At 36.4% G+C, this 16,732-nt stretch overlaps 1 protein-coding gene across 1 annotated transcript in view; it reads right to left on the bottom strand.

Annotated features, from left to right (window-relative positions):
• The window catches only part of LOC124555385 (tRNA-dihydrouridine(20a/20b) synthase [NAD(P)+]-like), a 35,629-nt gene extending 19,416 nt beyond the window's left edge, over positions 1–16,213 (bottom strand). Inside the window, exons 1-5 of the mRNA XM_047129279.1 lie at positions 15,836–16,213; positions 15,095–15,216; positions 14,944–15,019; positions 14,041–14,220; positions 11,537–11,745 (exon numbers count right to left, since the gene is read on the bottom strand). Coding sequence (XP_046985235.1) covers positions 11,537–11,745; positions 14,041–14,220; positions 14,944–15,019; positions 15,095–15,216; positions 15,836–15,912 — 664 coding nt within the window. The 5' untranslated portion in view covers positions 15,913–16,213. The remainder of the gene's footprint in view (positions 1–11,536; positions 11,746–14,040; positions 14,221–14,943; positions 15,020–15,094; positions 15,217–15,835) is intronic.
• Between the last annotated feature and the right edge of the window lie 519 nt (positions 16,214–16,732).

The raw sequence follows: 16,732 nt of genomic DNA on the forward strand, positions 1-16,732 counted from the left end.
AAAGGCTATTTACAATTTGTACAGAAACCAGATGGCAGTTATAAGAGTTGAGGGGCATGAAAGGGAAGCAGTGGTTGGGAAGGGAGTGAGGCAGGGTTGTTGCCTCTCCCCGATGTTATTCAATCTGTATATTGAGCAAGCTGTGAAGGAAACAAAAGAAAAGTTCGGTGTAGATATTAAAATCTATGGAGAAGAAATAAAAACTGAGGTTCGCCGATGACATTGTAATTCTGTCAGAGACAGCAAAGGACTTTGGAGAGCAGTTGAACGGAATGGATGGTGTCTTGAAAGGGGGATATAAGATGAACATCAACAAAAGCAAAATGAGGGTAATGGAATGTAGTCTAACTAAGTCAGCTGATGTTGAGGGTATTAGATTAGGAAATGAGACACTTCAAGTAGTAAAGGAGTTTTACTATTTGGGGAGCAAAATAACTGATGATGGTCGAAGTAGAGAGGATATAAAATGTAGGCTGGCAATGGCAAGGAAAGCGTTTCTGAAGAAAAGAAATTTGTTAACATCGAGTATTGATTTAAGTGTCAGGAAATCATTTCTGAAAGTATTCGTATGGAGTGTAGCCATGTATGGAAGTGAAACATGGACGATAAATAGTTTGGACAAGAAGAGAATAGAAGCTTTCGAAACGTGGTGCTACAGAAGAATGCTGAAGATAAGGTGGGTAGATCATGTAACTAATGAGGAGGTATTGAATAGGATTGGGGAGAAGAGAAGTTTGTGGCACAACTTGACTAGTAGAAGGGATCGGTTGGTAGGACATATTCTGAGGCATCAAGGGATCACCAATTTAGTAATGGAGGGCAGCGTGGAGGGTAAAAATCGTAGAAGGAGACCAAGAGATGAATACACTAAGCAGATTCAGAAGGATGTAGGTTGCAGTAGGTACTGGGAGATAAAAAAGCTTGCACAGGATAGAGTAGCATGGAGAGCTGCATCAAACCAGTCTCAGGACTGAAGACAACAACAACCCAATCAGATAATTACGAAGCCTGCAGTATATTAATTTCAACCTTTAGTGGGCATTCATAACTGTGCAAGATATACCTGACAACACTACATACAGAACTGACAAGGCAGTGTCTCAGTAGAACCAAAAATAACCATTCCCAGCATGCTAGGGAAAGAATTTCAGAGCAGTCAAAATACATTGACATGTTTAGTTTTCCAGTGCCGAGTGCACATGCTAAAAACTGGCAATTGGCCATGAGCATAAACAAACTAAAATTAAAATGCCAGATGGGAGAGGAAACAAGCCTCACATCCCTCTTAGGGCAGCACCATTTCTGTGAAAGCAGAACTGACACACGGTCATAGGGATCATCAATCACTTTTGGTGTTACGTGGGTTGTAAGTGAACTGCTTGATAGACCTGGATAAGTCTCTTCCCTCAGTCCAAATAAGAGTATTAAGCAATGAGCAATACAGAACAAGTATTTGTTAATGGCTACAGTCTCAGGTTGACAGTATCAAACAGTAGTGCAGGCCAGACCTCTACTAGTTTCTACACCACAGTTCAAAATGCCCACTACCTAGACTACCATGATCAGTGTCTCCACATTATAACATTTTTTAGCTTTAGCTAGTAGATGAAAGTAAGAGTCCCTTGTTCTAAGATGTTAGCTAGTAGACTAAAGTGAGACACTTTATTCTAAGATGTTAAATACTACAATGCATCAAGCAGAGTGCACCTTACAGACCATTCAACCACCCAAAATTAGTGTAGCACCAGAGCACTGAACACAGTGATACATCATTGCACCTTTTATTTTGCAAACATGTTATGCACATTATCTTTCCAAATTGGGCTTTGTCATATGATGTGCAATTACAAACACTGGTTACATTTTCAATATGTACATGCAGAAAATAAAATATTTCAAACCATCTCTGACAAAATAGTTTATCCGGATACAATTCACTATGAAATAGTGTTTTAGATAGTTTTGTGTATTCACATATTGTGGTAGAATTCCTACCTATAGTCACACTTCTAGCAAAATGAGAATTCTTTAACTTCTAAATTGGCTACACTGATAAGGAATGAATGCTGTTTGGTATTAAACTATATCTTTAGTACACCTATCAGCAATCTAACTTGTTTTTTGGTTAATCATTGTCTTGGGCTGTCAACTATTCTTATTTCGAGCATAGTGATGGTGTCTTGCTGTAGGCATCACAGAGCAGCTTCAAACGATTGAGGCAGACATAAATAGTGGCAATGACAAAGAACTCCAGTTTAGTAAATGTGGGTATGCAGTGGCACTTTTATTGCTAGAAGAAATTATCCTCACTGTTCTGCAGCAACTGCACACTTCTGCAGTCTGCAAAAGCTTGATACACACCTGTGAAAATTTGGTATATACAGGGTGTTTAGTTTTAGTTCATTTACTTTCTATGATGAAGCACCAATATCCACTTAGGATGTAAGTCATCCATTGTATTTTACTTCATTTTCATCTTACATAAACCACATCTTTGCCACTTCAACCCAGACATCTGCTTCTTGTACTACCTGCATAATTGCCATCTCACGTAAGACTAAATGTGTATAATATGTGAAGTGTGAAGTTTGAGTGAGTGAAGGTCGTAAACAATTATGATCAAGAGCAGCATCCTTGGGGCATCCATGTTGCACACATTCTTCACATGAGAGATTCTTGCTCTGATGCAACTTGCCACCTGTTTAACAAATTCTTCAAAGAAATGCCAAAGGCAGTGCCCAGTTTTGTAAGATTTTATCTTACTAAGCAGTATGCCTTGCTGAATGCAGCTTTTTCACATACTAGGCTCCCACAGACTGCTGTGTACAACCAGTGTGAATGTATTGGGATGCATCTGTTCTGCATTTTTTTCCCATGCTGCAAGCCAACTGACACTGACCACAAATGCAGTAAACATTATGGTGTTTCTGTGATCTGTCTAAACTGAGGAGTAAGCAGTGCAGGGGGATGCTGCCTTCTTAGAACAGCAATACAGGACAACTACAAATCTGTTACCTGTTTAGCAGTGCAGTTCCTTTGAGAGTATGTTACTCTTCATTAACGACACCAAGGACATTTTAGTTTTATGTCAAGACTACATAACATTAGGTAAAGCAGTATTATAAATTATATTTATCTGTATCAGTTTATCACAACAGTGTATCTACAAGATCACTTCTGAATGCACATCTGATGTTTGGTACTGTTCTCTGTAGCATCATGCAAGCAATAGGACAAACTGACAGGCTTCTCTCAACATCCACAAAAATACATCATGCCACACCTTGTAGTTTGGGTATACTGCATATCATTGTTGAAGTTACTCCTTACACAACATAACAATCAAATGAAAAATTATTCTTACTTCCTCAGTTATACTCCAAATTTCAAGATATGAGGCATAATATATTTCTATGACTGTTGAGAGATGCCTATCATAGTTTGTAATATTTGAAGAAATACTTCGAAGTCAGGATCACATTTAATACTTATTTTGAACTGATAACCAGTTTCAACAGTAATTCACTGTTATCTTCAGATCTGTAATACTGTGTACACACATTGCATTTGTAAACACTTTCTGTGGCAGTGTTAATGACTACCAAAATATGTTACCTATACATAACACACTATCTTTTTCAAAATTATGCCCTATACTTCAATAGTATTGAATATTTAAATAGTTTGGAAATATGAGCTCTACCAGCAGGTAAATCACAACCAAAAATGTCATTAATAAAAATGTTATTTACAAATATGTTGTCATGCAACTTTCACTAATTACATGCAACCCCACACATGCTCATCTGGAGACATACTGAGCCAGGTGCTGTGACAGGCAACCTACCTCTTACATTCACTAGGTGGCAGTGCAGTAACAAATGTTACTGTTTGAATTTACATAAACATTTATACAATTCACCAAATTATACAATAGTAATAGCTTTCAATACAAGCCTTCATAAGGGGGCAGTGCTGTCATTTAAGTAATACACTACTTTAAAAAATCTACAATGTACACGCCATTTACAGTATTTAAAAGCAATCCAACAAAAGTTTCTTAATTTTTTAAAAAATTATTGTTTCTGCATATTGCTAGTTCTGTATGAAAATTTCTTTTAAAAATAAATGACCAAGGCAGGCAACATTTATTCTCATGATTGCTTAGTTTTGTTTCTAAAGAATCTTCTTTGGACAGTTCACCCATTTGCATGTAAGGTATTTTACTGTGACATTTTCATTATGCTGTCTCACATCACAAAGTTACAAATCAAAAAATTAGTAACAGTGTGCAAACTAAACATCCTAACCTAACATTTTAGCTTTTACAATTACCTAAAGAACAATAATACAATCTTAATTTTTTTCTTAGTATGACCTTGCCATAAGATATAACATGGGTCTTTTTCTCCTATTTATTTGTATATTTAGTTTTTTAAAAACTTCTGAACTTCATGGAAAAACACTTTTAAACATGAGGCAGTAGAAACATTAAACAATTTTCCTTTTAACTAACTACTGTCAAAGCTTTCTGGAACATAGATAGCAACTAGCTTAAACTAATAACATTTTATTTGTGCAGTGTAGGAATTCCTGTGAAGAATTCATCTAGAACATTGACACCCAAGTTCTGGGGGAAAGTTGCCAAATTTGCAACATGAATATCAAATAGCTGTAGGTGAAATCACTTAAGGCAATAGGTAGCAAGGCTTCTGAAACTACTGATATAACATGAGTTCACTATGATGCTGGCAAGGCTAAAATTTGTAAGCTACACCACAGCAAATAACCACACATCTTGTTACATTTTGCCTAGCAGGGATAGCCACAGTTTAATGAATTATATATTTTCCTAGTGGCAGTCACAATGTTTCTTGTACTGGTGTATAATTAAGCAGTATAAAGAATGATAAGTTAATGAGCCATCAACACTTTACAAAACAAATCCCACTTTAATGAGCCTGAGAATTTTTCTCAGATGTCTAGGTGAGAGAAACATTAATCATGAACCAATTTTTGTAATAGAACATACAACAAAGATTAACCTAAAACTACTCATTACTTCTCACTGTCTGCACATGTTGTATCCTGCAATCAACATGCAAATTCCTTAAAGAGTACAATCGCATAGTATACTCATATAAACTATGTTATTTAGTTTCAAGGTATCCCAACTAAAGTGTAACATCAATTTATAGTATCTATTTATCTAATCATAGTTTCATGTTCAGCTAAATAAGGGAGACAGTTTACTGGCACACAGTAATATCCAGTGCTCTAAGTCTTCACGAAAATTGCCTCTTACAGCAACATAGCATCGCAGTAAAAATATGTTCATCACAAGAAGCCAATGTAATTTCCAGTTTTTTATGCCACTCAAGGTTATTTATAGTTTATATACTTACTGTGTTCATGATTTAATGTTCATATGAGATAAGAGAGAAACTGCTGGTGTACAGTATAGAGTAAAATAATATCCAGTGCTCCATGCCTACGTGAAAATCTTACTATCTTAGGGTATTATCCATCGCACTAAGAGCAATATTCACCGTAAGAAATGCCAGTTACCTTACCGCAAGCCAACAAGGTTAGATACTGAAAACTGAATGTTTTATACATCACTATTTGACGTAACACGAAATGGGGCTCGATGTATATGTTTTAATTATTTCACTCTACTGAGAACTGTTTCTGTCAAGGTAAGATTGCTTTGGAAATAAAACTGACAAATCATGATAATAAATGCTGCCTCCCTTAAATTAAGTTGGTGCATAAGTACATAGCATTTTCCCATAAGTTTAACAAACAGATACAGAGACTTTAACACCAATAATATATATACTCCTCCACTATTTACAACAGCCTCCCAATGCTGGGGTAACTTTTTGATTCCATGACTTAAAAAATCACATGGTTTTGAGACAAAGAACTCGACAAGCTATGTTCCAAGTGCATTTTTATTCAGAAAGGAAGTTCCTTGAGGGTTGTTCGACAGAGCGGAAAAGGTGAAATCTGAGGGTGCATGAGTGTGTGAATACAGTGGGTGTAGAATGACTTTCCAACCCAATTCCAGTATAGTGTTTTTTGTCAGTCTAGCAGAATACAGGCGGGCATTATCATCAAGTAGCACCACTTCATGCAGTCTTCCTGGTCATTGTCCTTTGATTGGGTCTGCAAGACACTTAGTTGTTGACAAATTGTCAGCAGTGATGGTTACACCTTGGGGGAGCAATTTTTAGTACACCACACTTCCACTGTTCCAACAAATGCATAACATTGCCTTTTGTCGATGCATGCAGGTCTCTGTACGGGGAGTTGCTTCTTTGTTTGGACTCTTCCATTCTTTTCTTTTCATTATTTTAGCATAAAGACAATTTCACACCACCAGTAACAATACAGGATAGGAATGGTCAGTGTTCGCGAGCCAATTGATGGACAATCAGAGATGCACATGTGGCCACCTGCTGATTTTTGTAATTTTGGCGTGAAGCATGTGGTACTCGCACACCTGATTTTTGAACCTTCCCCATTGCATGCAAATGTCACACAATGGTGGAATGATCACAGTGTCATATTTGTCAGTTCTCGAGTACACTGATGTGGATCACTGCATTAATGCATTTAAGTAATCTTCTTCAAATCCAAAGGTCTTCCTGAACATGAAGAGTCGCTAATGTCAAAACAATCCTGTTCAAAATGAGAAAACTATTTTCTTGCTGTGCCTTGTCCAGTGGAATTATCCCCATACGCAGCACAAATGTATGTCTGCCTCTGCTGCTGTCATCCCTCTATTATACTCAAACAGAAGATGACGTCAGAAATGTTCAGATTTCTTCACCTGTCACTCCCCATTATAGCAACAGTGAATTACAAATAAAACACCAATCAATAAATAAATCCATGGCAACCAGAGACCAACAAGCAAAACAAAAATGCTAAAAACTTTTACACTAACTCAATACTATACTGTTCATTTATTAAAAATCTTACAGTACTCACGATATGCAGAGACAAAATTAAAATTTTATTAAATCCTATTAATGACATACACTGCAGAATTTGTTTTAGCAGTCTATTACTTGAATAACAATACTGCTCCTTTATGAAAGTTTGTATATTAAAAGCTATTGCTACTGTATAATCTTTATAAAATGTCTGCAATTTTTTTTGAACTTTATATCTGGACTATCTTAATACACAAATTTCTTATGGGTGAATCATAACTATGTAAATGGAAACAGTAACATCTGTTACCACACTGCCATCTAGTGGACATAAGAAGTAGGTTGACTGTCACAGCACACAATCCAGTACAGCTTCAAACGAGCATGCGTGTGGCTGCATGTAATCAGCGAAAGTTGCATGCCAACATGTTTGCAACTAGTACTTTTATCAATGACATGCTGACTGGTTGTGATCTACCAGCTGGGAAAGCTTGCATTTCCGAACTATTTAAATTTTCAACACTCAAAATATATGCCATAATTTTGAAAAATGAATTACGTTACCTATATTTATAATATTATATTTATGTATTCATTACCACTGGCACAGAAAATATGTTTACAAAGAGAGTGTGTGTGTGTGAGTGTGTGTGTGTGTGTGTGTGTGTGTGTGTGTGTGTGTGTGTGTGTGTGTTTTGTCCTATAGCAGATCTGAAAATGACAGCAAAGTGTTGTTGAAGCCAATCATAGTCAAAATAAATTCTTAAAAGCAATTTCAGCTCTGAAGTATTTCTCAGTTCACGATATTGCATGCATGATGTCCAGAGAATGGTACCAAGCACCAGACCTGCATACAGAATTCACCTTATAAACAAACTTATGATTACACTGGTACAGATAAATAGATATAATATCTAATATAGCTTAACTTAAAGCTATACAATGTCAACAAGAAATTGCAACATTCCAAGCATTACTGGGTGTGTTACTTTTGGAAATTTTGTATTTGACTATGCTCAAAATAATTTCAAATAAGTTAACAGATGCCTCATAGCATTCAGAAAACTTGCCCAGATTTGCCTTTAACTTGCTGTGTAGCAGCACACACACTTCTGTCTTTGACGTCTCAATATCAGATGAATTCAGTATTTCTCTCATGCTGTCGTTGTTAACACCCATAAACAACTATTACAGCACACAATACAAGGATCACTTTCTTATTCAAAGAAATATTCAAAGTTCATACTGCACACAGTAAATTTTACTGCAGCTTGCTCTGGCTTTTGTATGGTTGTAGCATTACACTTGCTGCAAGCTAGAGCACAAAAGCAGCAGTAAAATCACACAAAGAACTAGTTTTTTAAAAAGTGCTGAACTACCACTTTTTAGAATAATGTACTGAAGGTGTGAGAGAAAAGATGAGAGAACAGTAGGCAAATGAGGTGCGTTCAAGGCGTATCAATCCTATCTGTCATAAAACAAAGAAACACAGGAGACTTCCTTCAGCATAGATGTGATAGGGGACATACATGTGCAGTTGTGAATTTTTTCTTGCTAGCAAGAAGTGTCAGTTGCTGGCAGCCAGCCTGTGAATGAGCACATGTAGGGAGCACCCACTGGATTCCAGTAAGTTGTGAAATGCCCACTCGAACTGAAAACAATACTGCATCAAAGGTTACCAAAAGCCTGGCGATACCCAAGAGGAAACCATTTGCAAGATATGTCGTGGGATGATTCACATATAAAGGGGTAGTGCAAATGCTTCACAGATGGCCACACATCAATGGAAAGGGAACCAGAAACAGGAAGACACTCCAGTCAAAATTGTGTCAATGAGAATGTGTGAACTGTCATGGAACACTTACCACACTGAGAACTTGCAAATGAGTAAATTCAATTCTGACCAACAATTTTTGACCAACAATTTCTGCACCACTAAAATGTCCACAAAATTTGTACCTAAACTGCTGACAATGGAGTAGACTTTCCTCGCCAAACAGTAGTTAGCCATGCTCCCTATTCCACAGACATGCTGTGTGTGAATTTTGGTTGGTTCTCAAGCTGAAAATGCCCGTGAAAGGAATATAGTTCGAGGAAAAAGAAGATATCGTGCAGAATGTTAATCGCCACTCCAAAAGATACGGTCCATAAGTGTTTACAACAATGGCAGGAGTGGTGGCAGAACTGTGCGCATTACCTAGGAGACTACTTTGTACCTCAAAATTAATAAATTTATTGCCGCAAACCGAAAGTTCAATTTAATATACTTCATATATCACAGACAACTGCCTATCAAAGGAATCCTTCCCTTCCTCTTGTACATGACAGGCACAGAATTTGGGATTAAAGTAATAGTAACCAAGCAACAAGAGCCAAATCGGTCAGTTTTTACACATTCTTAGTAGCATTTGCAGAAACGTACCATAGCATCTCCTTGTTACTTAGATTTTTTTGTTGCTCTTTAATTGTATGGAACAATGTGACTCCAATGTCTATGCTTAGACTTAATAATTCACTGTGAAAACATTCGAAGTTGTTATGGAGTGGTCCCATCAACATTGTTTCTACTACACTCTTAGTAACCTATATGCTTTTAAGTTTGTGAATTTTCTGGCCATCTTCCTCTCTGGCCATGATTACCTCAAAGATTCCTCCCAGCCAAACCAAAATCTTCATGTCACATGTGTCGACCAGCTGAATCTTTTGTAGAACCAAGTCACTTAAGCCATTGGGAAACCTAAGCATGGAACATGACACTATATCAAGGAAGAGGTAACCATCTTCAAAATAACATTATACTTAGCATTTCATCATACATTGCACTGCCTTAGCCAGAATTCACATTGCAGAGAGGCCTGCAATTTGAGACTTCAATGGTTTGCATTTGTCTTTAAACTGGTTCTATGGGCACCTCTTTTTGGGAATCTCTGAATTCAAAAGTACACAGCAATTTATTAATTCAATCAGTGGCTGAGCAATTACATCATTTTCAGTACAGTACAGTACAGGAAAGGATACTATAAATATTGGGACTCACTGAAGACTCACACATTTTTTACAGTTTTAACCAAATTATTTCAATCCACTCTCTTCCATCTCTGCATTCTGCAGTGCTTTCTAGTTTTCATAGCAACTGCAGAACCTATTCTGCATGTTAGGTATTTCATCTACCAGTCCCATTCTACCTTGCAATAGTTCTGAGACTCTTCACTGAATCTAACAGTTTTTCTCCTCTGCTTGTTCTACCTCATTCCTGTAGATGTTGAAGAAAAATAAAGCCATTTTAGTTTAAATATCTGTGCTGACCCAACCATTCAGTATTGAAAGAATGAATTGCACGACTCCTCCTTAATGATCCTACTACAGAATTCCAGGTAGGAATATGTCTTTTACTCACTGTTTTTGTGTCATTAATAATGCACTGTGGTCTCAGTATTTGCGCAATCTCATTTACATTGTATTCTTAAGTACTAAAATCTGAAGTAGTGTTGAGACAAGCATTGCCTCCAGTTAAACAATTTGTCCCAGATATTATATAGCTCTTGCTTACGTTCATGAACACACTATTTAGCACATGTTCTCTGTACAGGCTGAAATCACAACGTGAGGCAATTTTTGCTCCCAGATTAATTAGGTGGAACAGGCAGCTTTCAAACATTCATCTGGGGAATGATACAAACATTTTCTTCATACCTTCCAGCTCCTGATTAGCCATTTTTGGAATTTATTTTCTCACTGTCCTGTAAGTGCCGTCATTGACAATTCCTTAGTCGTACATGCAACAACCTTGCCATCTCCTTATATTTAATCCATCTTAAATACTTTTATTTTGGTACATCCAGCTAGTATTAACATACAAAACATCTGGTGTCAATCCTATACAAAGAACAGTGATGCATCAAGTTTTCTTGTGAGGCTGTTCTGCCATTGTTTTCTGGGTTCTTTTCTTGACATACAGTATTACATGCGTTTCTGAGCTAACATAGCAAGCAAGCAGTTCCTCAATCCTTTCACTTTATGCAGAGTCTTGTGTGAGAGTTTCTATCCTGTAAGTGTGTTGGGAATTTTACTCTTGTGTAACAGATTACATGACATCGCGAAAAACAAATTACCAGTCATACAGGTGAGTGGGAAATAGACATTGACAATGCTGTGGCATAAACTACATTTCTATGATATCTGATGTAGAGCAGGAACTTTAATTTGCCATCTAGAGCATCCTAATTGACTTCCCATAATTTTACCAGCAACGGTATATTCATTGGAAATTACACATTACACCAAACAGACTATCTGGACAAAGCACTTTTATATAAAGTTAAACTTTTCAACACTGCAGCTTTTCTTTTCTTGAAACTTCCCGGCAGATTAAAACTGTGTCAGACCAAGACTCGAACTTGGGACCTTTGCGTTTCGCAGGCAAGTGCTCTACCATCTGAGCCATCTAAGCACAACTCGTGCCCCGTCCTCACAGCTTTACTTCTGCCAGAACCTTATCTCACCTTTTCTTCACTTTTCTTGTAACTTAAGTACAAGTTTCTGACAAGTGCTTAACCCAATCCTAAGCCGTGTGAATTTTTATTTTTACATACCTTTGCACCTTGTAGTTTCTCGCAGTTCCTCAGCGTCAGCCAATGTCCTGACATCACCATTTGCCACTACTGGTATTCTAATGGAATGTGAAATCAGTTTCAAGCTTTCTTGATTGATTGGCTGGTTTCTTTGTTCCACAGTTCGAGCATGAACTGTTATAAATGACAATCCAGCAGCTTCCAAAGTTCTACAGAGTTCAACTGTCAACCTGCGAAATTTAAACCTATGTTTCAGTAATTAACCCAATATAAAATATTGATATCAAGTAAGTTCCGTATCTACTGTCGAGATAATTACCAAAAACTCTTTCCAAGATGGTGATACTTTTTCAAGTAGAAATATATGGCCTCTGCACTTCATAAGAATTATATAATATGCGCTCAATACCTTCCATTTTGATCACCACCCGAGAAAGTTGAAAACTTTCCACAATCAAAACTACTGCAAGATGAATGACAAAAAGTGAAACTGCAATAACAAAAATAAACTGAATCACAAATCTAGAAATTGAGGAGAATATACAACAAATCAACTAATGACATGGGACACTAATAAACCTGATTACATTGTAATTCCCTTCCTATCCTCCACACACAAAACATTCTATTTTTGACATATAGATGTTTTATAACAGTGTATATGCCCAAAATGCATTATAGTATCAGAAATTAGGTAAGATACTTACATAAAAGACACTAAATTTGTCACTTACTTCCACATTAAACTCATTACGAATGTTACGTTTAGTGAACAGGACTTACAAATACTTTATATTAGATATAAGCAATGTAAGAAAGAAAACAGTGGATTAATCTATACAAATAAAAATGTAAATGTTCAACTGCTCAAAATCTTAAATCTGATACTCAAATTCTGCGTTCAAATACACGCATTTTTATATATCTATGGAGCACCACCCTATAATATATAAATACACATTTAGTACATAAAGGAGAAAAGTTGTTACCAAAAATCTTTAAAAGTATTTGACCAATTTATTTCTTATTTTTTACACGATACTCTAATGAACATTGAGCTGGTCATAAGCAATATACTGCATTTTTTAAATAAAAATGTACAAGTGTTCTGTTACAACTGACTGCTAGAAAGAAAATGCCGTACTTTGCTCTGCAATGAATACATGCAGTTGCATTTTTTCTTGCAGTCAATGCCAGGTAAATTACAATATGGCATTTACACCATTAGAAAAATCGTTTCTCCCACACACATCTTACATATTTTTTAACAAAAATTGTTTACACAACAATGTTCTTTTTTTGTTTCCTTCCTCGCAATTTATTTTCAGAGAAAACATAAGAGTTGTATTCATGGCTTATCAGCTTATGATCAGAATACTACTCAGGAATCTGAATCTGTAGTAACAACTAACAAGGGTGAAGGTCAAAGGGCAGTAGGAGTAGATGGTCAGAGAGAAGGGACGTAATGCACATGGAGGAGGAAATTGACATACATACAACTCCCATACATATTTAAGAATTGCGAAGCGTTGTTGGGTTCACTAGTGCAAAATAAAATCACAGTACAATGAAACTGTTTCAGATATCTCTGGATTTTCCACAAAATATTGCTTTCATTAGTATTATTGTTAGAAATAATAAAAATTTTCGCGCAGCAAGCTCTGTATATTAGAAACAACGCCACTACCGCTTCCTTTTTGGACAGAAATTATTTATGTGTTACACTTATTTAATGTTTTGGCAGCCAGAACAGTTGTATGCTGTATTACTGTCATTTACATTTTCTCACTTTTGAATCAATATGGTGTCCAATACAGCTCTCCAATACACTGAACCAGATTATTATTTTCAGTCAAACTAGCAGACTACCACACTAATTCTCTGCTTAGGTTTAAACTCAACAGGCACTAAAAATGCCATGTTTACTATTGATTGTTTATCACTACACCTATGTTAAAACAATAGGCATGTATTACAATTTACATGACACCAAGTTACCATCTTACTCTTTTTCATTAATTATACTAAAAATGATGAAAAGGCAAATTGATATTTATAACTGATCCCTTTATTTCCAATTAGTCTGGTGCATCAATTACTTCGAAACATTATGCCCCTGTGCCATAAAAAACAATTACAGGAGCAAGTAACCTAATCTGAATTACTGGTACAATCAGACACGTACAGTGTTTAAATGTCAGGTTTAACTAGACAGTACACTGTTCAAATAAAGTATTTCCTATTACAGGCAGACTTACATGCATGCTTAAGAAAATAATAATTACCACTTGAAATTGATAAGTTGCCTCATTCAATGTGTATGACAACCTGAGAGTCATTAACTAATAATAGTGAGAAGGGAAGATATGGGCAAGGGGAGTTTCACAATCTGTTCAGTCTCTTGCACACAGCTCTTCATATATTCTCTCAAGTATACGTAAATCAACAATTCTAAATATTATTCATATTCTAGAGAATCATATATATAGGAAAGGTGGGGATATAGTTCTATAAAAGCATGTTACCTAATATCATGTTTGATGCGTATTTTTGCAGACACGGAATATGGGTGCGGAATCCTGTTGCGCACCTGCAGCACCATGTCTTTCACAAGCTGTGGTTTGTCAAGTAGATAGGCACCCACACATTCACTGATTGCCCAGCGCTGGGGGCAGCCACAATTCAAATCTACACCATTGCTGTATCTACGAAGAAAATTAAGAGTACTGTGAGAGGGAAGAAATGAAAAACGACCTTCATTTTGAACATCATTTTTAATAAATAAAATTTGAACATTAGCTGTATAGTTGAGCACTTTTAGTTGAATCGCCAGAAGAACATCCCAACAGTTTCAGTGGGCTGGATACAGCAGCTTCATGCACTCACCTCAACAAATTATTAACGTGATTTTGTAAACGTTTATGGCACCTCAGTGTGGTCACAGCTCCATAAATGGCTTCTGTTTCCACCTGTAGCTGTTTGTGGTTCACAGTTGAAAGATTTCAACAGCATTGCTAACTGTAAGGGATCTTCTTGCACTGATTACCACAAACCAACAGACTATAAACCAACTTTCATCTACAGTATAATGTATGCAATATCTGAAGTAATAGTGTTAAAATTGCACAGTTGCAAATGGAAAACAAATACAGGCATGAGAGTGGTTATTTTATACTCCGACATTACAAAAAAAATCATCGTGAAATACTACCCTCTCAGCTCTCCAGTCAACAGCTAAATACAACGAGGAACAATTCAGTGCAACCTCTTATCACCATCATTGTCACTTTTGCTGAATGTATCACTAAACTGAGTGTTGCAAAAATGCATCCTTGTTTGAAGTGACAATGTACCAGAGCGCCATCACATTTAAACCTTCCAGAACAGCTGCTTTTATAGCGTGACCCATTACACAAATGTTTACTTGCCTGGCAACCATTTCAGCAGCAGTGGCAAAATCATATGTATTGTTTGCTGCAAATTGTACAATCAATGGCTGATCACCTGGAAAGAAAAAAATTGTTAATACCAAAGAAGAAAATAAAACCATCGTTACTCACGAATGGAAAAATGGCATACCTGTAAATGTTGTAAATTCGCTGTTTCTTGCTTCTTCTGATTTAATAAATGAATCTGCTAGTATCATTGGCGTGAAACACACGTCACAGTTGTAAAGTCTAACCAATGTGCGGAATGCCAACCTAAAAATAATTTTTTAAGTTACGAAAGCAGTATTAAGACGTAGAAAAGAAACTTAAAATGAGCCTCCAACTACACCAATTCACGCCACAATGATATTTCCAATTAGAAGCCGAATGCAATTCTTAAGAGGTATATAGGCCTAAGTTTTACAAGTAATGAGGCACGCAAGAAGTATTTTTATACAAGTATTTATTCACTGTAGTCTACATATAATTGAAAGATGGAAAACTTTATTTCAAATTATTAACTGCTGGGTTAAGCCACAAATTTCTGAAATCAAGTTACTATCACCTTCAACAAAAAAGAGCCGTCATCTCTAGTTAATAGCCCATTCTCCCGCAGAATCTTCAAAAATACGATCACAAGTTAAGCAGGACATACAAATGAGTCAACTTTAATACAGCACAACCATATCACGAACTAATTCGAACAGAAATTTCCAGTACTACAGCAACGTGCACGATTTTCATTAATAACGATATTTCACCCTTAAACATAAATCACTAGATAGCCACCGAATTTCAACCCCATCCCTGACAACGCAATTATTTACCCTTAAGGTGGTACTTTTCTTATAGATGTAGCTGTTCTTAATTCAAGTTTGAATTTTATACTTACTTGCTGTATCTCACCATCGGCGCGCAGACCTTCACCAACTCTCTCCGCTCAAACAACTCACATATATCAACAGGCATCCTATGAACATCGCCGGTATCAACAAAACAGAATTAGTCTCACGCGCGCACTCAAAATGTAACACAGGTTTCACTTAAAATAACCACAGGCGTTACGTTAAGTGCGCTATAACATTTCAGTGTCCTACAACATTCAAATTTTAAAATATTTTGGAGAGCCGTTACACGAAACGGCACTCCCTACTTGTACATCAGCGTCCTGCGCAGCAATGAGCCACTTCCAGTAAAATCAATAACTCAGAGTCTCAGACACAGGGACAGCAAACCTCAATCGAACGCGCTCGGGTCTGCAGCTCGTCGCGCATTCTTGTGGCTGGCAGCGAAAACTTACAGTCAGCATTGCCAAAATGAGTTTCATAGAGAAGATTTCAATCAATATAATTTAAAAAGGGTAGATAAATACTCTTTAATATACAGATATTACTTAAGCGAGACTGAACATAACAATGGCTGAGGGCATGCGTAGAGCAAACCATCACGCCACACAAAAAACATTTCTGTGGCCTTCCGAATTATGTGAATTTCTATTTCTCCGAGTAAATATTTAAATTTATCAAGATTAACAGCACATTATGAGCATGAAATAACATAATCAATAATTTATTGAAGGCGAGTATCAGAAAAAATGGCATATTATGCGGGAAATCAGAAAATTTTTCTTCCCAAATTTGGGGAATCTGACCTAGATTTTTGGGGAATTTCTAATATTTGCATTTGGTTACTACGTGTTTGCTTATGTTGATACAGCTGTCCTTTGCAAATGGAAAAGCATGATTGCAATTTGTGCACTGCAACATATAGTAGTAATAAAAACTTACAT

The sequence above is a fragment of the Schistocerca americana genome, chromosome X (assembly GCF_021461395.2).
Source record: "Schistocerca americana isolate TAMUIC-IGC-003095 chromosome X, iqSchAmer2.1, whole genome shotgun sequence".
Taxonomy (NCBI): Eukaryota; Metazoa; Arthropoda; class Insecta; order Orthoptera; family Acrididae; genus Schistocerca; species Schistocerca americana.